Source organism: Leptonotus elevatus, chromosome 8, assembly GCF_054856555.1.
Source record: "Leptonotus elevatus isolate MCC_2025b chromosome 8, RoL_Lele_1.0, whole genome shotgun sequence".
Taxonomy (NCBI): Eukaryota; Metazoa; Chordata; class Actinopteri; order Syngnathiformes; family Syngnathidae; genus Leptonotus; species Leptonotus elevatus.
This window is the reverse complement of record NC_141246.1, coordinates 15,065,670-15,089,149: the sequence shown is the minus strand read 5'-3', so window position 1 is coordinate 15,089,149 and position 23,480 is coordinate 15,065,670. Positions and strand designations below refer to the sequence as shown.

General features: G+C 38.2%; 1 protein-coding gene across 1 annotated transcript in view; it reads left to right on the top strand.

Annotated features, from left to right (window-relative positions):
• tusc3 (tumor suppressor candidate 3) overlaps window positions 1-23,480 on the top strand; it is a 46,295-nt gene that overhangs the window by 8,133 nt on the left and 14,682 nt on the right. Inside the window, exons 2-6 of the mRNA XM_086083606.1 lie at window positions 14,117-14,286; window positions 17,162-17,279; window positions 19,942-20,082; window positions 20,583-20,723; window positions 20,839-20,928. Coding sequence (XP_085939732.1) covers window positions 14,117-14,286; window positions 17,162-17,279; window positions 19,942-20,082; window positions 20,583-20,723; window positions 20,839-20,928 — 660 coding nt within the window. The remainder of the gene's footprint in view (window positions 1-14,116; window positions 14,287-17,161; window positions 17,280-19,941; window positions 20,083-20,582; window positions 20,724-20,838; window positions 20,929-23,480) is intronic.

Genomic DNA, 23,480 nt, shown 5'->3' with positions numbered 1-23,480 from the left:
TGATTTTTTTCTCGTCACGTGTGGCATCTCACAGTTTGGAAGTCGGCAGGCATTTTTAAAATCTTGCCGTGCTTCACAGGGCCCTCAAAGCGCTTTACATTTTGACTACTGATGACATAGCATCAGGAGCAACTGCGGGTTCAGTATCCTGCTCAAAGATACTTTGACATAGTCATACTGGCCTGAGAACTAACCCACACTCTCAGGGATGCGAGACGGCCACTCATTGACCCACGCCGTCCCGACAACAACAACTGGATGTATCGGTATTGAAATGTCGACAGCGCTCTGACAAATCGGAAAGTTTCTCTTTCACCGGAAATGAGAGTGTGGTCAATTTAACACTCAAGATAGTGCTATTTAGGGTGCCCCCAACACTCATGGAAATGTACTCTGACAGGGTAACTTTTTGTCCTAACAGTGTTAAAACAACACTGCTTACTGTGTAGTGTGTATTTAATCAAACACTGGCAATTTAGCACTAACTGATTTGCTGTGTACAGTTGCTGTTACCTAAATTACCAGTTATAAAGACAAGGTTGTTGTTTTCAAAATCTAGCTGAACTTAGCATCAAGTTTGTACTTGTTCTGACAATTATATGGTATACTTTAGTCATAAAACAATGGGAAAACACAGATAATATGAGTGGTAAAAAGGCTATGAATAAACTATGACGAGCCAGCAGCTGTGACATCCTCAGCATCCCTTTACTCACTTTTATGGGCTGCTCATGGCTTCTCTCCTGCGTGAGTCACCGCTGCCCTCTCCTCTGTATGCTGCTCTTTTTCTGAGGGAAACATAACAAAAAATACACCTTCAGTCCTCCTGGCGGGTTTACACCAAATAGATGCAACCTGCTTTGTTTAGGGCACCTGTGGTGAGGCATTCTCAGTTTGAAAAGTTTGTGTCATGCACCTTCAATTGAAAATCTGGCAAAAATCTATATATGTGCCTAGTGCTGGCGATTAGACGATATTTATCGTGAAGACAATCGTGTCATTTTCTTCCTATCGTGTCTGTCTATCGTCATTTGTGACTTACAGCAAAAAAAGTGTCAGAGAACGCTTTTCTTTTTTCAAGCCGACCTCAAAGCATGCTGGGTACTCCTTTCGGCTCATTGAAATAGTGACAGCTGTGTGAAGCAAGTTTTTCTGAAAATTGAACGGCGTAGAAAGCCCCCCAAAAGGTTCGCTGGGATGCTTATGTTACCTACAAGCGGAGGTACTAAGTCGAGGCAAGATCGGTTCTACCACTTACGTCGCAGCATAGTAACGAGCTTTGTTAGCTTCGGCTGGCTAATACTGCACATAAACATAATGCGCTTTCGCTCCTAAATTAGTAATCGCAGCCTCCGTGGTGGCGTATAAGAAGCACTTCTTCAGTTACAAGTATCGAAGTCCCCACAAACAGATTACGAGGCGTAATTAACGAGGAAAAGGCATAGAAGCCTTGCTATGCTAACCGTTTTGCTAACCGGCTAACGTTATCATGAAACTGACATTAATTTAAGTGCATGGGTGATGATTACACTTTTTACAAAGTTCTCGCTAGTACCGCGTTAAAGCGGAGCATGTCAAACTTTAAATAGAAAAACAGCTGGCCTTTTAATGAGTCTCTGGGGAATGCTACACACTTAGCTAAACAGGAAGTGATGTGATTGTTAACGGCATCCCATATACGTCAACCGGGAGGATGAAGATTAAGCAACAGGCTTGATAAGCGATTCAAACAATGGATGGATCGGCTATACTGGTGAATACCTTTCACTAAAAATTTGTTTTCACACTGCAATTCTGTTTTGATATTGACTTGAAGTCTGCACAATAAATGTTTTCAAAACGACATTACTGTAGATCTCTTTTTTCTTTTTCTTTTTTTAAACAATTTCTGTCTAAAACGTTTTTTGTATCCCCATTTAGATTCATAAATGCATTTGTAAAAAATATGTCAGTGGTTGCTGTGCCTCTTTTGTGAACGTTTGATCATTTTCTATAGCAGCCCTACTGGATGCATTTTTTATTTGATACAGATCTGTTTCATGTCACTTCAAAATGAAATAAGAAAATAAATAGTGTGTTGTAGTGCTGGGCGAAAAAAACCTTCCATCACAATATAGGCTATGTTATAACATGATAACGATATACAACGATTTATTTTCAGTTTTTCTATGAATAAAATTATACAACACACATGTAGAATGAATGCTTTTGTCTGTCAAACAAGCATTCTCTGTCACTTTTTTGTGTGCTTTTTGCTGTGACAAATGACGATAGACACGATAGGAAGAAAATGACACGATAATTTTTTTTCAATCGTCTTCACGATAAATATCGTCATAACGCACCAGCACTAGTGTGTTCTAATTTTTTTATATAAAAACTGAAAATATAGCGTCGTATATCGTTATTGTGATATAACGTAGCCTATATCGTGATAGACGTTTTTTCCCCATATCGCCCAGCACTATACGCGCCCTTTTATGGTCAATGCACAGTTGAGGAAAAATTGGTTTCTTGTCACAAAACATATGAACCACATTCATGTGTGACATTACCTTGGATTAAGCTACCATCATGATGTTTTTCTTTTGTGGCTTTATTCATTTTGAAATAGACTGGCACCAGGGATGACTTTTACCTATCTACCTACGTACCTTACAGGAGGAAAGTTCAGACAGCATGAAAGGATTAATTAACACTGAATACAGTGTGTGTGTAGGTTTTTGCTTTTTGCTTTTTGCTCTGTTGAGACACTTATGATCAGCCTCAACAAAGGATGTTTAGAAGTGCTTTGACCCTCTCCCGCTTCCTCATATGAGTTTGCCACGATATGATCTTTAAGACCTTACTTTGCTGGCTTTACTAAAGCGCACTGTTAGCCATGCTACATTGTATCTGTAATGCCACCTTCGCCTAATCGTTCTTGATCTTCAAAGATGCTTTTAGCCGCCACTCTATCTTTCACTTCTACTGACCTCATCATTTTTGCATTTTCATTCTTCGCCCCTCATTTTGCAGCCTTGTCTTCCAGGCCTTTACTTCCTTCCCTCCTTTCCTCCCGCTTGTTGCCCCCAGCCCCCGCACTCAAGTGTCAAGCGTTGCTATATAGCTAGATATGAGCGAGTGTGATTTCCTATTGTGCACACTGTATGTCGGATGTGTGTGTGGATGTGTGAGCAGGAATGTGTGTTTGTGTGTGTCTGGCTTGTGGCTGATAAGACGTCACACTCTTATCCTCCCGGACAGCCTTGTGTTGCTGTGACACTTCATAGGCTGAACACATACTCTAAAACTTTTACTCAGCTTCACATCAAAATACATAACTACACGTTGACACATACTGGTATATTCAGCCACACACATTGCTGACTATGATGTTTGATTGAAAGGTTTAAAGTGGATCCTAACTGTAATGCTGTAAGGGAGTTCTGGTGGGTGTCCATGTTGCCTGTTACAGTTAAATGATAAATCTCTTATTAAACACGTAGCCTTTCTGGTTCAGTGGCACAAAGCTTCTTTACACTCTACGTAGGACTTTAAACTATGTTACATTAAGTAATCAATCATGCAAAAATTTGATTGAATTCCATATTCTCTATTTTGCAGCAATAAATCATGCAACCAACTTATTAAGACAATAATAAAACAAATAATAGGCTAATTAAAAATGAAAGAAACATTGCATGAAACATTCATCCATCCATCCATCCATCCATCCATCAAAATAAAAATGTCATGTTGTATTGGTAAGAAAGCTAATCCTTGTGTGAACAGGCAGAAGGCTGTCATCAACTTTAAATTTTATTGATTTTAATCAATTTTAATTGAAGCATTAAACCGTAAAGTTAACAATCATAGCTTGTGCAAGTATTTAAAAACTACAGCTTTTAATAATCCAGAAGAGGACAAGAGTGTTTTTATTTATATGCACCCTGATTTAAAGATTTAGTTCATGTTCAACGATTTGATTCTTAAAATAACAAATTAATCGAATTAATTCAATTTCTTGCTCAGCCCTACTAGACAGTACCATACCAAAACATAATCAAAATGGTTATCAGCTATTGAATCATATATTTAGCGTCATATACTTGACAACATTATTTATTTAGCGAATGTCAGATCATAGTCATCCTGATTTTATTAAAGTTTATTCAATGCAGGCATTTTCACCACCCACCACTGTCACTGGGTTAAATGCAAGAGCTCCTGTTGCTGTCTTCCTCCATTTGTTTGGAAAAGCACTCCAAGCTAGCTGTTTATCCAGCCTCAAAATTTGTTATCTATAACTCACGCACACACAATGCAATAATATCAAAATGATACATTTTGGCAGTTTAGCATAAAGCTGTTGTCAGGATAAATATTCAGTGTAATTTTGCGGGTGACCTCTTCTTTCCCTCTCTTCTCCCTCACATTCCCACATCTACAACATGCAAAGTTAGCCATTTTACTATTTTTCAGATAGTAAAAATAATATTTGAATGACAGTGCAATATAACCAATTCACAAGTGTGATACATGGATATCAGTTACATCAATACACAGATTTCCCAAACCCATACGCACATACAATTATGAGTCCTTCCACCAAATCACTTCCATTTGCGTTTTGTGTTGCTTTCTCAAAATAAATGAAAATTTCTGATTTTTTTTCCCAACTCTTAATCTGATAATGCTGTGTATAGACCCACAACACAAAACTACAAAATACTGAAAATTATTAAATTAAAAAAACAATTAACAAATATGCAAACTGCAGGTGCCAAACCGTCAGTATGCTGGATCCACTGTATTTTCTACATTTGCAGTTTGAATCATTTAAAAATAATATTTTTCAAAGTGATATTGATGATGATTGCAGAAAAGGCTTTAACATCTTAACTGCAGACTTCAGTGAAATAAACACGAAACAAGAAGAAAGGCTCTTTCAACCATGGTTGACAGATCATGTCTCTAATGAGGAGCTTGATTGCGGATGATCATTGCACTCCTCATTTCAACTGAGCAACTGGTGGCCACACCCCCTCCCAGCTGTTCTCATTACTGACCAGCCAATTAGTCTTTACACAGCACAGCAGAAACTCAGATCACGCTCCCTCGTACAACTACTTTCCTACTTAACTAAACTTAGCTTTCCCTATCGTTACAAGTTACAACAGCCTCTTACACTGCATTTCAGAGAAATCTTAAGGAGGAGGTCCTTAATTACCCCAAAGAAAAGAAAACAATAAAGGTTCTGGCGAGCTGCTTTTCTCCAGTGACTTTATTGCCGCCTCATTCTGAAAGCGCTCTAGCTCTTTAGTCAGTATGGTGGCCTGTTCATGTCCAACAACCTCATCAAGCTAAGGTCGCAATAAAACATTGGCTGGTATGTCTAGTGGTCATTACATAAGACCTTAACAGGACATCATAATATCTCCTGTCATTGTTTTAACATGTTCTAAATCCCAACTCCATAGAGGTAGATTCAGCCCAGCAATGTATGTATTAATTTCCTAATTTATGGTCATTTCTGCACTTTATTGACCATGAAAAAGTACTTAAAATTGCATGTCAGCCCAATTTTTTTCGATCACAAATTGCTCACCACTTACAGATTTGTAAGTTATAATAAGTTATATAATTAGTATTGTTCACATAAGATCAACATACATGGGTGTATGTTTCTGATCCTGTCTTGTTCTACCTTATCTGAGCGTCTACAGTTGAAAGAAGAAAACTCCTTGGATTTCTGTATAAACTGGTCATGCCATGTGATCTGATCTTCATTAAGCCGTTTTATTAAACTAACACCATTTTGTTCCCATGTTTTTCTGAACGCAACATGGAAAGTAAATGTCAGTACTGCAAAGTATGTATAGCTTTGGATTTAATAAGTTGAGCTAGTGTTGTCACGATACCAACATTTTGACTTTGATACTATACTTGCATAAAATACCTCGATACCGGTACTGACGTGGTACCTGAACAAAAATCTAAAACATCAGCAAAAGCAGCAAAATTAAAACTGACAAAAGAACTTCAAATTATCATAGTGTATATATTTATGTATATACTGTATGTGCTTTCACATTGCATGCCATATTCTTGTTTTTGACTGCATTTGATGTCATGTGTTTTATATATTGGCAATACAGTGGCATTCCAATGACTCAATGTGTTAGCTGCGTGTATGCGCGTGCATGTGGCGTCTCTGCTCTTCTCCATTCCATACTAGTCGAATGCGTAATCAAATACTACAAACTGGGAACAAAATAATTCACACTCGACTTATTTTTTTAAAGGACGTGTCAAAAATGTGACACAACCTGTCACTCTCAGGCAGCTGAGCTTTTTCTATGCTTACCTGTGATTTCCTACTGTGTGCCTGTTCATTGAAAGCACCTTGAGTCCACTGCATGAGTGGTTGTTGCTTTTTCTTCCGCGGGAAAAAAACTGCTCTTGTTACAAGACGTTTCTAAAACTGAAAATCGAAAAACACGTGTGTTCTTCATGTGTTTATTGATGTGCTTGGCCATATATTGGACGTGTTCCTGCCTCGAGCCACAGTAACAACTTTCAAAAAAGGCTTACAGGCAGGCTTTGTCATGCCGGCTGGCTTCGTTGTCGTGGCTGTCGGCCATGTAATAAAAAAAAAGTTCCATCTGACGCTTAATTAGCGTGTCATGCTTCTTAACGAGGAGTGGACGGCCAGCGAGCGCTTCCCTGTTCAGTGCGTGAAGACATCTTCCTGCGCCCTCTCGCATACACGCAGAAAGAGGCGTGCCGCTTACTTAAGGCGTTTTCCACATATCGTCTTTTATGCTTTTAAAACACAGAATTGGCGGGCTGTCTCGTGTTTATTTTTTTATATACCGTATTTTGCACAAACCCAGTGTGCTCCGAGAGGACAACTACAACTCTATATGCTATTTTTTGCATGCTTCCAAGGACTTTTGTTTTCACATGATAAAGGTTTCCCAGATACAAATCACATTACACAATCCAGGTCACATTTCTGCTTTTGAACAACTGCCTGCCTCTTCTCATGGGTTTTGCGGTTTGACAGTATGGTCCTTCATTTTCAGCATCACCATTTTCTTGCACAGACTGTATAATGTGATGATAAATGTGGCCATTATTGAAGTTCACTGGGATGCCTCATCTGAGGAAAATCTTTCCAATCTCCAGCTTGTGGCTGAGGAAACTCATTTGCTGGACTACACAGTGACAGTGGACAGGTTCAGGAATACAAAAAAAAACAACCAACACTTTTATTGTGTGGTGAAAAAGGTTTGTCAAAAACATTTAATTATGCCCTAAATTGAGAATTGATAGATTTAAAACATCTCTTTCCCTCATGTACACTCTTAGAGGGTCATATAAAAATGAAATTTAAAATCCAAACCATTTAAAAAATTTAAGGATTGTTGATTAAACCCATTCTCACACTTTCTCTCTTAAATTTGATATTGGGTAGATTTAGACGGATGTGCGTCGTTGCTGTGTAGCTTAATGAAATCATTGGACCACCCACAGATGAAAGTTAAGTGTATTTGACTGAGTGCATAGATGATATTGGAATAACATTTTCAACAATTTCTGGGCACTGCCAAAAGAGACAGCTGCATTTTTATGTGGCCACAAAATGTAAAAATATGAAAAAAGAAATTAGACAAACTCATCCTACCCGAGGGTGATGGGCAGGAGGACGTATGGATGATGGCAGTAGAAAAATGCTTTGATTTGAAGTATTTGTTATTTGCCAGCTAGGATGACAAATCCCCTTCCTTTACTGTCAGCTCATGTTATTTCTGGGAATGGCAGTTTGGGGAAGGCAAACTTGAAGCTGGAAATGTGAAATTTTGTTCTAATTCAATGGAGTTGACAGATGGAAACAATAGCTCACACAGACAAATAGACAAGAAAATATAATTGGCATATGGTTAATATCTCAATATGATCCCACTGCCTTCAACATCAGGTGCTCAATTGTAACCTGAGATATGTGTGACAAGCTAATTAAGGCAAATATAACCATTTGTTGTCTTGAATATACAATACAGTGTAATGTGAAAGGAGACACAATCCATTTCAGGATTCTATTAGAACTCTTAATTTGTTATTAAATGTTATAACAGGAAATAATGAAAATTGAAATATTGTGTTCCATAGTCACTGTTGCTGTCATAAAACCTGCATTAATTTTACAGGCCGTTTTTAAGTTCCAACATCCTTAGTAACTCTACACATGTGAAAAAAAGTTAACCGCCGTATCACATTTTAACAGCTACCCACCCTCTGACGATTCAGGCTGGAAATAACTTTTTTTTCTTCTTTGTGGAGCAGCTTTGTTAATTTATGTATTTTTCAGAATCAGAATAATCTTTATTGGCCAAGTATGTAACATCATATGAGGAATTGGTCTACTCTAGTATTGCAGTACGAGCATCAACAACAAACAAGATATGACACATGAGAATAGAGACTCTTTACATCTAATGAAGGTGCTAGTGCTGTGCTACCAACCAAATACAACTATGCAAGCAGTACAGAGTCATCAAATAACTATAAAGTTACTAGTAGTGCAGTTATTTCAGTACAATAACAGGTGTTTTCACATTCACATCAATCTTACAGATTTTCGGAATGTTATATATTTTTTTATCCTTTTTTGGGTCCTACGCAGCTTCACACTGGGCATCTTTGGCGAACAGTCAGGCGGTCCACGTTATAATGATTAAACACCACGGTGGTCACCTTTGAATCTTGAATGCTCCCACTCTGTCGCTGTTCCCGCATTGTCAACCAAATAGCTTTGCTTCCGCCTCTGACTAGGTGCGTGTAAGTGACATAAGTGAGTTGCTTTTCAACGTGTCTATATGAGGTGCAAAATGAAAATTTTAAGCTTTGGGCTGTGCGTTTATGATCTTAGACCAGTTGGCTAGAAATAAGTCAAACTAGAAGTTTTGGAAGTGTTCAAACTAGTGCTATCAAAACGATTACAATTTTAAAACGAATTAACTCGTCGTTCACTGCCATAAATTCATTAAAAATAAAAAAAGATTATTAAAAATTTGGGGCGACGTAATTAAATTTTTCAATTGTAATTAATCGCATAATTTCAATAGTTAACTCACGATTAATCACACATTATCTATCTGTTCTAAATGTACAATAAACAAATTCTTGGTTTTCATACCCTTGTTAACAAAAGGGGGAAAAAAAAGTTAAACTAATAGAAAAAGTTTAAATCAATTGTTGACGTCAATAACAGTGAATTAATAACACCCCCCCCCCCCCCCCCGGAAAACATTATTACAAATTTGGGGCATCAGGCGATTAAAATTTGTAATCCTAATTAATCGCATGACTTCACTAGTTAACTCACAATTAATCACACATTTTATATCTGTTCTAAATGTACAATAAAAAAATATAGGTTTTCATACTCTTGTTAACAAATTATTATTTTTTTTAAACTAATAGAAATAGTTCAAATTAATTTTTGACGTCTTTAGCCGTCAATGGCAGTGAATGAGTTAATCACACACTTTTTCGCAATTAATTGATTAATCACATTTTTCTACTTCTGCTTCAACTTTTTTCTTCAAAGCTTGAAACTGATATTTACTTGAGTAAAATATTGAAATGAATGTCAAATCATGAAATAGAAAGTATATTTAGAATCAAAAGACTATTCTAATAGCTTTCTTTGATCTTTGAATAGAATACAACTGCTAAACAAAACAATCAAAATGGACTCAGCCTTACAGGCCATCGTTTTTCCCATAAACAATTCTCACTTACTCGTTTCGTTCTGCTGACGAGCAGCGCACTCCTGCAGCATTAGTTTGCGAGGCCCCGTGGAGGTAACTTGAGCAGGGAATTTTGCTCTGTGATGATATGCCCAAGGCGTACTAATAATATTTATTATAATATTTGAATTTGGCTCTGCAAAGTGCACAAATTACTTTAGAGATCTCCAACAATCATCAAGCAAGCATATCAGAAAGTAAAACTACCTAAAGTCCATGTTTATTCATCTTCCCGCCAATTACTCCAAGTTTGGCTGCACACGGAGTTAACTTGAGTTCATTATTTTGTAACGCTTTAATGAATTTAATCTCCAGAGTTAACGCTTTAATTTTAACAGCCATAGTTCAAACTTAAATGAAGATTTAAGAGGCTAGTATGTTATTGTACATGCCCAATTTTACCACACTACCACATGACACTATATAGCAACTTACTATATCCTTACTATACCCGCCATAAGTCACACAATGCCTAGTGCGTACACTGATTTTAAATTTTTATGACCTTTAGGACATTGGATGTGGAGGTTTCACTGTACATTGTCAACTCACTTGTCCATTCTTGCCGCCTCCTTTACTTCATTTGCTGCCTATACTTTCACTTCCACTGAGCGACATAAACTCACACTTCTACTTTTACAAAAAAGGTCAAATCTGTCATTCTACTCTTCACTCCTAATTTAATTTGATATTTTCTGTGTGAGATAAACAATCCATGATGGTACATACATACATATTTTGCTGTTTCTTACTATTGAGATTTTTGTATTATTATTCTTTGTGTGTGTGCGCTTACATGTGTGTGTGTGTGTATGTGTGTGTAACTAAGCGAAAGATGAGTGTTTTGTCCGCTGTTACACTGAGCCAATTTGAAGTAATCCCTCTTTTGAATGGGAGAATTGGAGGAAACAGTATTGAAGCCCGATGGCCAAAGCTGTGATCTATTCACTTACAATAGAAGCAGTTTCAGAGCACAAAGAGGAAAGAATTGTGGCTTGAACGAATGCTGTTGGCTTTTCATGTAGGAGGTGGACAGAGCAAGCTTCTTACTGGTTAGAACATTTAATGCTAACAGGGCCCAACTGATTAATCCCCCTGCCAATTTAATCGGCCGATTATAGGAACTTCTTTTTTTTTTTTTTTTTCGTGCTTTTTCTTTATAAAGAGCTCAGTATTGTTCATTCGGAAATGTCATCATCATTGCTCTTTATTTTATTTTTATTTTTATTTATATATATATATATATATATATATATATATATATATATATATATATATATATATATATATATATATATATATTATAGGACCTTCTAACATGGGTAAAAATCATATGACAGTTGTCCGCTGTTTGAGAATTATTTTTCCCCTTCATGTACCCTACCGTTTAATGTTGTACACAGATAATGATAATCCGAAATAATGATAATTTATTACACGTTCCTGTGCACACTTCCTGATGTTGAAGTCGGAAAGTATGACTTCCCACCTTCATCTTGTCCTCAAATGCAGCATTAGACCGCCATTTTGACATGTCGCAGTTGTGACGTAAACCTGGAATTGTCCATGACGCCATTAAAGCTGCTGAATGCAGGAAATTGAAGTTCGAATCAAATCAAGCATGCGCATAATGTCACATCCGCAGACAGATAGCGGGAAATTCGAACCCGAATCCAGTCTGAAAACTATTGGCCAGAGCCTTGCAGAAGTGCCCATTGTGAACAGCTAAGGTGTTAATCTGCTAATTAGAAGATGTTTGAGTCATAAATGGTCAAATAAACAGGCAATTTTTCTGCAAAAGACTACATAGGGTGGGTTATTCAGACCATTGATAAGTAATATACAGGAACAAAACTGAATTTTGAAAATACTGTATGTTTAGAAAGACTTTGGAGTGGCACAATGTCTTTCACTCACTTTATAACCTTTTAAATGCATGTTTGTAAGAGGGGAGAGATACTGGGGTGAAGCACAACATCTGCTTCAGTTAATATATCATAATCACTCATCATGTGTGTACTCTCTCATTCTAGATGTGATTTATTTTTGTACCCTCTGTCCTCATTAGGGTGAAATATAAACATTTCTAATGGTCCAAGGCTGTTTGGAATGCGTGCACATTAAACATGTTTTGTGTGTGCTTGCCTGCAAGTATAGGGAGCCATAACAATGATGTGTGAGAGTCACTTGAAGGTCTGGCATAAAGGCATTTAAAATACAGTGTCGATGACGTGCTAGGTATTATTATTAGTTTTTGAAACCAGTCAATTACTACTAATCACCATTTGCCTCATGCCTTTCAAAATATCTGCTCTACATGAAGTTAATCAGATTGGTCATTGTGACCTGTTGAATGTTGAGCCACTCATCCTCATTGGCTGTGCAAAGTTGCTGGATTGTGGCAAGAACTAGAATACACTGTCTTTCTTATACATGAATCCACAGCATTCCAAACATGTGCAGTGAGTGTATGATGACAATGCAAGAATTGTCGGGGGGGGGTTTCACTTTCCAGAATTTTGCAACATGGCGCTGTGCAATGTCGTGCTGCACCAGGAGGTGATGGTCTTGGATGCATGGCACACCAATTACATACGCCTGCCCATAACATAACCCCGCCGCCACCATGAGACACTCAATCCACAACGACATCGGCCATCTGCCCTGTACAGCGAAAACTAGGATTCTTATGTGATGAGAGCACCTCTCTCGAGTGCCCGACACCATCGAACGTGAGCATTTGCCCTCTCAAGTCAGTCACAGCGACAAACTGTAGTCTGGTTTGGACCCCAATGAGGACGACATGCTTGAAGAGGTTTCTGCAGAAATTCTCTCGTTATGCAAATCGATTTTTTTAGTATCTGTTGGGTGGCTGGTCTCAGACAACCATGGAGATGAAGGTGCTGGATGGGGAGTTACTGGGTTCATGTGGTTAAAGGTGGTCTGCGGCTGTAAGCCCGGTTGGATAGACTGTCAAATTATGTGAAACACCTTTAGAGATGGCTTATAGTAGAGGAATGAACATTCAGTTCACGGGCAACAGCTCAGCTTGCCAGTTGCACATTCCTAATGTGCACCTGTGCAATAATCATGCTCTCTAATCAGAATTTGGATTATGGTACTCTGTTACACGTGTGAGGGGGATGGATTATCTCAGCAAAGGTGAAGAGCTCACTAACAAGTATCTGAGAAATATAAGCCTTTTGAGTTGACAGAATACGTTTTAGAACATTGAATTCAGCATTGTTGTGTTCAGATTTTGAATCACAGAAAAAGTATTTGCTGACGGTTAGCCACTCATGGAAACTAGTTGCAGAACCCTGCACATTACGGGCCAGTTCAGTTGCATTTGGTCACATCGCATGGTAAAATCTCCAAACTTGACTTAATTGGTTTCAATTTAAGAACAAATAAGGTTGAATTTCATTTTTGTCATTGCATTCTTCGTGTAAAAAAACAAGTTTGTGCACTCGTTAATAGGGGTGTGCCAAAAAATCAATTCTCATAAGAATCGCGATTCTCATTTAGTACGATTCAGAATCGATTTTAAATGTCCCAAAATCAATTTTATTTAAATTATTTTATACTATCTTGCCTTTGTTTGTGTGTGCCTTTATTGGGAGCGCTGTTCATGTTGTACCCGATTTGGCCACTTAGGGGCAGTGTGGTTCCACGCGGTCTGATAAGTTGTAGGCACATTAGAGAGTGGAATTAGAGAGTGGAAGGAAAAAGTCATGATCAAGTTATTCCAATAAAAGTAGTTTTTTTGCAGCGTGGAGCCGTTCTTTTGAGTGATAAAATTGCCGCAAGTAGAGCACTTATTAGCATTAGCGAGTCAGACTGGAGTAGATCATTACGGTTTGAAAATTGATTCTGAATCGAATCACACACCCAAGAATTGAATCGTGAGCCATTCAAAGACTCGCACCCCTACTCATTAAGCTGTAACTGGCTGGCGAGCATGGCTAAAACTCTATGCACAGCCACTCCTCTAAAAGTCACAAATAACAGAATACATTACAACTGAAATTAAAACAATCATTTGGCATTCTTTTGTCATGTGAAACCACTCAAGGAAAGAAAATATTGTAAAAAATATAAAGAAAGTAGTAGTGTTGTCCGGAGTCTTTTTGGCGGTGTGTGTTTGTCTTGGCTGCGATGCAAATGTTCCTGACAAAAATATCCAGAATGTTCCTGAGAAGTGATGTTAGGGGTTGGCATCTCTGTGTATACAATGTCTAGTGCGACACTATACAATCACTTTTCAATCTTAGCCAATCAACCTAATGTCTCTTTTTCTTCCTCTTTATTTCTAGAACCTCCTGTCTGAGAAGGTTGACCAGATGATGGAGTGGTCCTCTCGTCGCTCTGTTGTACGGATGAACGGTGACAAGTTCCGTCGCTTCGTCAAAGCCCCACCCAGGAACTACTCTGTCATCGTCATGTTTACAGCATTGCAGCCTCAAAGGCAGTGTTCTGTCTGTCGGTACGTGCACCTATACACACAAAGCTCAAGCTCAGTTCAGAGGCGCATGCTTGCATTTTGGCAGTACTTACAGTAGGAGCCATTCATCCATCTTCTTGTCAGTTGACTTGCGTCAGTCAACCCTGAAGGAGTCAGCATACAGTATTAGACTGGATATGCTTTGCTGAAGCATAGCACAATGTTAGACAACATATGACTCATTAACTCTACCAAATGGGTAATGTTTTCTCTGGTGTTTGTCTGTGTTAAAAGATTCATCCAAAACTTCCAATCAGATTAGCATGGAAATGTATCTCATTTACAGCTATCATCGGTCATCATGAAAACTAAAATTCAAACGAAAAAAAAAATGATGCATTTCTGTGTGCATTTATTCAACTCAAAAGTGCATTAGCAACAAAGCCGAACGCCATTTCTAGAGGCAACTATGTCCGAAGGAATGACTCTGTGGCCCAGCCTCTTTTATCTGCGAATGGCGAGCCTTCCTTTGCTGGGTCAATTTACGGCTGTACGATATGGACAAAATTTTATATCTCTATTTTTTGGTCTTTGACTCGGCATGAGACGTAGCATTGTTTCAGTATTTTATGGCGTCTGCATGCTGCAATTTATTTTATTGATACTTATCCACTTTCAAGTATTCACTTCCCTATTTCTTGTTATTAATGTATTAATATTACTTTTATTTAGTTGTATACCTACCTACTTATGATATTATTATTTTTTTGTGTTATTTTATTTAACTTGCCCCTACTGCAAGACTGATAATGATACAAGAACGATGTTATATGGGTTCAGTGAAAACTAAGCAAAATATCAGTCTAAAAGGATAATATATAAAGTGCATTTTTTATTAGAACTTGGTGACAGTCATCAACATTAACAAGCTTAGCAATAAAAAAAACTGAATTGAACTCCGCCGGGTCCGAATGGCAGTGAGGATTGGCTATACGGAATGTAAGGCATTTTAGTTGTTTCTAACATGTACGACCAGTGTACATGCATGTATCTGCTATCCAGTGCAAATTAGCGGCCTTCATTACTTGCAGTCATATTTGGACTCCTAGTTGTAATACCTGTAATGTCAATAACCAAATAAGTGAGGCTATGCTGTTTGTATAAACATGAATTTTATAGGTTAATCACTGCCAGCCATTTTAGAAAATTTTCAGTACCAAGTACCCACGCGATATTATGTTCAATAATTATATATAAACCGAATCTGCCAAATAGACTCTCTCCTTTCTGTCTTGTCCCGTTCTTTTATAATTGAAAATAGAAAAATTTAGGTTGCACAAAATTCAGCCATTACTCCCATGGACTCTCAAACTGTGTTTATTTTATATAAAATGGGGCTATGATGTCGTCTACTGGTGGTTGTGCATCAGTAAAGTTGTTTCCATGTTTGACATTTACAGTGGAGCATAATCAGATTCTCCCCCATCTAGCCCCATTGAAAAAAAATGAATTGACAAGTATACTTGTCAAAGGCAGTGAATGAGTAATTTTTGTTTTGTTTTGTTTTCCATCTGAGCCTTGGTGTACTTAGGCTTGAATGAGTAAGGGTGCATAGCACTTGCAAAATCCATTACTCTCTGCAATCTGTAAGCAATTAAATGATATGTTCAGCGAACATTGACATCACTTCCGGTCTGCAGCATATAATGATTTCACCCAACATGGCACCCACTTTACGTAGATTTTTCATTCTGTTTAATTAAATGAACACAATACTAATCATAGCACCGTCTTTTCAAGTGCTGGCACATCAAATTGTTTAAAAAAATGTCTAGATTACCCTCGATTTTTTTTCTGTTGTTTTAAACTTTATTGTTAACCTTGCTTTTCTAGATTTTGTATGTCTTAAACTTATCCTACTCTTTGTTGTTAAATAATATAATAAATAAAAACACAAAAAAGATACCGGTCAGTATAGCAGAGTACAGCTCTGTATGCTCATACAAAATGTGACCATTATAATTTCAGCACCATGGACAGCTCTGTATGAAATCCTGGTGATCACAGTGAAGCAAGGCCTGTACACATGCAACATGTTCCATTTTCTGATCTTCTCATCTACCTCGTGAGAGGCATGGCTGACTCCTTCCTGTGCCCATTTAGTGCTGTGCGATTATATAATATGATTCATAGTATCATATAAAAATCTCCATTATGCTATGTAAACCTTAACATTTTTATACTGTTATTTTGATTTGTGGGTTTCGGTAGTGGTTTAACAGTGGCGGCTCCTGCCCCGTCCGAGCCACACCTACTAGGTGTTTTTTTTTTTACTAACGCAAGATCTGTTAAATTGTGTTAGCTCTGTTGCTATGTTAATCTAGCATCCCAGCATTTTACTCTTCAGGCACGATTAATCGATCTACATTCAATCCATCCATTACACTGATTTAAATGTTTGATCTTTCTGGATTCAATTGGTCATGCCTGGAGACTAGGGATGGGTACCTTTCACATTTGAACCGGTACTGTTCCAATACTCTGTACCTGGGAATCAAAACCGGTACTCAACAGTACCAATTTTTGGTACTTTTGTACTCTCTCTCTCTCTCTCTTTGTTTTTTGATGAGCTCGAAGTTTAAAAGTACCAGTGGTGTCGGTATTGATGAATACTCACACTGGTATCTGTCTTGATTTTTTTTTTTTTTTGAAAATCCCTACAATTTGTACAGTACTGACGTCTGCAATCTACAGTAATGTGCTTGCTAGCTAAGAGAATGCTTCATATTGCAACTATTCTAATGATTGTTTGTTTTTATATATTTGTTTTACTTAAAACTGGCAGTTAAATGCTTTGCTTGTCTTGTATCTGGTGTTTGTCCTCATTACTATTGTTTGTCATTTTTACATCTTCCAGGCAAGCAAATGAGGAGTACCAGGTCCTGGCCAACTCATGGCGCTATTCATCTGCCTTCTCTAACAAGCTGTTCTTCACCGTAGTGGACTATGATGAAGGAGCGGATGTTTTCCAACAGGTTACTATGTCATTGCTTTTTGAGTGTTATCCATTGTACGACTGCTATTTTCTTTTGCAAAATGCATACAATATGATTGTGATTTTGTCCTTGTGTTCAAACTAACCGAGGCCCATAAGGCATTTGCTTATTGATTCCTTTCATTAATTTTGGCTGGTGAAACTCAGATTTGTTTAAACTTAGTGTTTAAGAAAATTGAGACCATTTTCAACGCTTCATATCGGTCAATATTTGAAGACATAACATCCATTTGGGTACTGACCGACAATATCGATATGTGGAAAGAATATGAAATTGACGTTTCTGCCTGAGGCCAGCGTGGGAAGTTAGCTTGATGGTTTGTAGCAGATTTTTATACCAGAGCTACTTTATATTGTACACTTTGTGTTTCTTTTAAAGTCGTAAACTACTAAAAATTGACCCTCGGGAATGATTAATACACCTTAAAATGTACACAATATATTTTTCAAGTTATGATTCTACATACACTGTTAACTCTTGTCAAGACATATTGTATAACATTCAGAGCAAAGGAAAATTGTACAAAAGCTACATGATTCTGATAGATTTAAATGGGCAATTTATCTATATAACCTAACAAAGTGGAACAGTTTTGCTCACTTACATGGCTTATGATGGCACTTCTTAAAAAGAGATGAAGGTGGCCAGTTCATAATGCACGAGAAAATGTCAAAGTTTAAAGGTGTCCTTGTTTGTGTTGTTTTACTTTCAAATGAATACTTTCAATCCATGCATGCAAATGTCCAAGGATTAGATCCGTTTAGGTAATGTAGGCAGCAACTTCCATCAGTCCACCCGTCGGTGCATCCATCCGTCCAACCATCTTCTTCCACTAATCTGGCGTTGCGGCAGAAGCCTAAAAAGGGAAGCACAGACTTCCCTTTTTTCAGCCAGTTTGCCCAGCTTTTCCTGAGGGATTCCCAGGCCTTTAAAGACCTTCAGCATACATAATCTCTCCCACGTATCCTGGGTCTTCCCCGGGGTTTCCTCATGGTGGCATGGTTACCTGGAATGTGGCTACGAACCAGAGATCCAGGCCACCTCATCTGGCTCCTCTCGATGTGGGGGAGCAACAGCTCAACTCTGCTTCTCTGAAAGGGAGAGCCCAAACACTCTTGCACCAATCCGCCTGTCAATCTTCTGCTTCATTTAACCAATGATACTTTGCACTCCAGTACATGAGGCAGGCACTCCACCCTTTAAGACCAACGGCCATGGTCTTAGATTTGGAGGTGCAGATTCTCATTTATATTCCACTGTGAAGCTAGTGGAGGATCGCAGCTTGATGAAGCCAACAGAACCATTTCTGTAAAAAGCAGAGATGTAATACTCAGGCCACCTAACCGGACTTTCCCTAACACCTCAGTTGCATCTAAAACGCTGTGAACACAATCTGTGACATCGGGCAGCCTTGGTGGAGTGCAACCCTCACTGGAAACAAATCCAATTTACTGTTAACAATGTGCATCAAACCAGTCTTACAGGGAACAATGAGCTTGTCTTAGTGGGTATTACCGGAGTGCCACGAAAGGACACTATGAGTTTTTTTATTTTTATGAAATGTCTCGATCCATGCTCGCAGTCCTATTAAGAATGACTAACGCAATTTTTAGAATGTCATTTAAAATATCATCATGAATAAATGCAAATGAGGCCATTTTGTTTAGATTAATTATAGATACATTATCAGCAAAGGCAGTGTATCATTTAGATCATAAGTAAAGAAATTAAGCCAAAGTGAAGCTGTTAGAGGTTCTCAATTTTTATGCGGCTGTCTGCCCGTCATGCTGTAGTCCTGCTTTGGTGCAACAGGTCCTGGAGGCATTGAAGGCATCAAAGCAATGATCAAATCAGAAGATTATTGCAGCATCTTGGAGCAAAATGTATGAGCCAGTGTCTTATAAACTAGTTTTCAAGACCGAGATCTCAGGCCGAATGGAAAACCACCCAGCAGCATAATAAAAGCATAGTTGGAAAAGAAGCAATGAGTCTTGACCTAAATAAGCATTGAAATCCTTTGGAGAGGTAACACTTTCTACTGCAAAAAAAAAAGAGAGAGAGAGAGAGACTTTTGAAAACTTTAAAATAGCTTCAACACCCAGTAATGGGAAATTGGTTGATAGTTCCAGCAGACATGCAAGCGGATTCCAGACTTTTCCCTTTGCTTTATACTGCTTTCAATTGTATGTCTTCTGGAAATTAATTTGATGCAATTTTTTTTTCTCCAGTTAAATTGATTTGATGCCAATGTTACAGCAATTAATTGGATAATGTCAGCTATTGTGGCGATCATGGCTCAGGAGGTAGAGCCGGTTTTCCAGTAACTGGAGGCTTTGAAACCCGCTCTCTCCAAGTCATGTGTCGTTATGTCCTTGGGCCAGACACTTGTCGGAGGGGCCGTAGGCACACACTGGCAGCTATGCTTCCGTCAGTCTGCCCCGGCAGCTGTGGCTACTTACATAATTTACCGCCACAAGATTGTGAATGTGTTGAATGAATTGTTGTTATTATTATTATTATTATTTAGAAAACCAGTCTTGTTTTAATTATTGCAGGAAATCTTGAGATACAATCACATACAACTTGCATAATGTATCTTACCTTAATACTCAAATTATAAATTTTCTGTTTTTATCTCTAGTTGAACATGAACAGCGCACCAACATTTATGCATTTTCCAGCAAAGGGAAAGCCAAAAAGAGCGGACACATTTGACCTTCAGAGGATTGGCTTTGCTTCAGAGCAGCTGGCCAAGTGGATTGCAGACCGCACAGATGTGCAGGTATGTTATACACATGAGGAGTGTTTATGGGCGGAGGGAAGAAGAGCACCCATGTTTGCAAACTGGCCGTAGCACACACATTTTTTTAGCATGCCACCAGCCTGCTGATATTGTCATCTGGTTATTTTATTGTTCACGTATAGCTGTTTCACTACAATGACCGTAAAAACTATAAAAAGAAAGAGAAAACTTTTCCTTTACACCAACCATATTTTGTGCAACTACATTATTATTTTTTTTACCTCTGATCAAATAGAAACCTGGGTTACACAACCAAATGATCTACATCAAAATATGAAGTTATATTCACATTTACTTTTTGATTGCTTTTTTACAAATGGTCTGCCCACACCTCAAGTGGCCATTAAAGGGAAGTTAGCACTGCTGAATGGACGTTTTGGGGGGGCTAATAAGACATTACCAATAAAGTGTTCTCTTAGTTTGGGTTGTTGTACAATTTTAGCAAGAGTAAAACAATTGCTTTATGTCGTCCTCTCTAGATCCGTGTCTTCCGTCCCCCTAATTATTCAGGGACCATTGCTTTGGCTCTGTTAGTGTCTCTTGTCGGAGGTCTACTATACCTGAGAAGAAATAACTTGGAATTCATATACAACAAGACTGGATGGGCAATGGCAGCACTGGTATACACATCTACTTAAAATGAATCAAATGGTTTGAATAATGTTTATGAATATATATTATTATTATAATTACGTAATATTATGCATTTCCTTCTCTCCCCCACTTTGACTCAAGTGTGTCGTTTTTGCGATGACTTCTGGTCAGATGTGGAATCACATCAGAGGTCCTCCCTATGCTCATAAAAACCCACAGAATGGACAAGTGGTAAGAGTTACACTGTGCTTGCAAGCATGCACACACCCACATACACTTTTAGCAGCCCCTTTTCTTTCCATTGATCCTATCTAGCGTTTGGCCAGCCCATGTGAGTCCATTCTACAGATGTGAGCAGTCTTCAGATGCTTGTTTTTCTGTGTGTGTGTGAATGGGGGAGGGGGGGGGGTTACACTATACTACAGTATTTACTGTAATACATAAAAAAGGAGAAAGGACAACCAGCCAGAGTCGCTAATGCACTTTTCAGCTATTTATTGAACGCAGGGAGACCACTGAAACCACTCCACTGTTCTCAAACGATTTGTCTAAATACAATCACTTCTTTTGTAATTCCTGTCACATACAGTACTAGCCAAGCTTCAACCGATCCACTAGACCGATTTGCCTTCAACCAAAATAGTAACAAATAATGCTTTGGTATAGATCCTGTGCAAATGACCGTTTTCCACCTTGTTTCTTCCTTCTGTGCTCTCCTGATCCCTCTTTCCCCTCCATTCTAGCAGTCAATGGCTTGCACCTGCCAGACGATATTAAAAAGATATCTCTCTTATCATATCTGTTCCCCTACTCTCCTATTTTTGTTACTTCCTTTTACATTGCTGTCTAATCTTCCCTCTTCCCTTCCCATATGTGTCAGCCTCCCCAGACAGTGTAATTCTTTCAAAAATGAGGAGCGATTGAGGCCAAGTAGTCTTTGTTGAAAGGATTTCTAAACCGACGAATAGTACTAGCGGGCAGATATAATTTACTTGGGCTTCAACACTGTGCAGGCACGAAAATGCTGCCGGTTCATTTTTGCTCACACACACGCACGCGCACACACACACAATGGGACAGAAACACAATTGTGGATGCAGTGGCCCACCTACAAACAAATAAGGTATGAGTAATCCAATGGAATGAATGAAAGGGGGAGAAGCACAATCATTCATATTTGCAAGTATGCATGGAGCATGGAATATTAATTAAGAAGTACCAAATAGACAACATAGACGCACCCTTTTAAATATTCAAGCCTGCATTTCTGGCTTCCTATCAACCACTTCTTTGTTTGCACACTATTAGCTGAGGATACTGTTGCCATATTTCCAGCTGATTTCACATGATGGGGTGAAATTTTGCGGGGGGGGGGGGGGGGGGGGGGTAATTGTCACTGTGTTGTAGAAAAGCAGTTGTTGTTGTTTTTTTATCCCAAAGAAACATCAAAACACTTTTATTGCCTTGCAAATAGTAGACTTTCAGTTTGCAGAAGGACACCACTGTGTTTTTATGTTGGCGAGGATGTGCAGCAAGCTATTCTATGCAACTGTGTGCGTGCGTGCGCGCGTGCGTGCGTGCGCGCATGCTTGAAACCACATACGACGACTCCAACGGTTCAGTTAGAAAGTGAAACAAATTAACATTCATGCTGGACATTTGATTAAACCAACAAATCATGACCAATAATCACTCTCATGTCTGTCATGCGAAATAAAGAAAATAAATATGATGGTCGGCATTGAAATAAACAAAAACATGTATAAATAATATCTTCTTTTTTTTATGAATATATGAATATCTTTTTTCATATCTCAGTTTTTCATATCTCTGTTTTTGTTTGATAGTTTTTTTTTTTGTCTCTCTTTTCCAACAAGACCGAATGAGACTCACTGTACACACAATTTTATTTTATGGTTTTGTGCAGAATACAGTTTATTGTAATGAAAATAACTTGGTAGTGCCATGTCCGCTTTACCACTCCACAATGGCAATTACTGCTTAAGGTCAATTTATTGCTAGTCACATGTTTTGGCAACATCATGGACACCTGCTGAAATCAACAGATAGTGGATTCATGCAGCTAATTAGCAGTGGTGCTTCAAATGTGTGGCAGTATCTTGCAAACATGCAAGGCTATCCTCAAACATAACAAAAGCATTCATTCGATCATTCGCACATCTCAACTATGGGTATGCTACACTACATTATAGCAAAGTATTCCCTTGGCCTGTAATTATATATATATATATATTATATAGTGAAGCAACCCTGCATTTGTGTTACATTAATTGGTGTTATTCTTACAAATTCCAAATGTCTGAGAGGCCATAAAGGTAGTTCATATTGAGGAATGCTTGTTGTACCCTATTTTGCAAAGCCTTCGCTACTTGACGAGCTATGGCTGGAGAGTTCACGTGGCAATAAGTGATACGAAGGTAAAAATGTGGTCTTCCATCCGGTGTCCACACAGCATAAGTCACTAATATTATCCTCCGTCGCAGCGAAAAAGCTTATTTTCTGAAAGTAGCACTATCACGAAGATAAAGGGAAAACTGAGAGGAAGCCATGCTAATTGCTAAGCTAACCAAATGCAGTCATAAGACACCTAAATAAGTGCTTGTGTGATACAGTACACTTGTCACAGCAGAGAGTAACTAACATTGAACAGCAAAATACCCAGAAATTTAACTTGGGATAAAATAATACCAAATAACGTAGATAGACACACAAATTGCGATGCAGACCTGCTTATTTCAAACCTTGTGTACATTGTTGCGTAC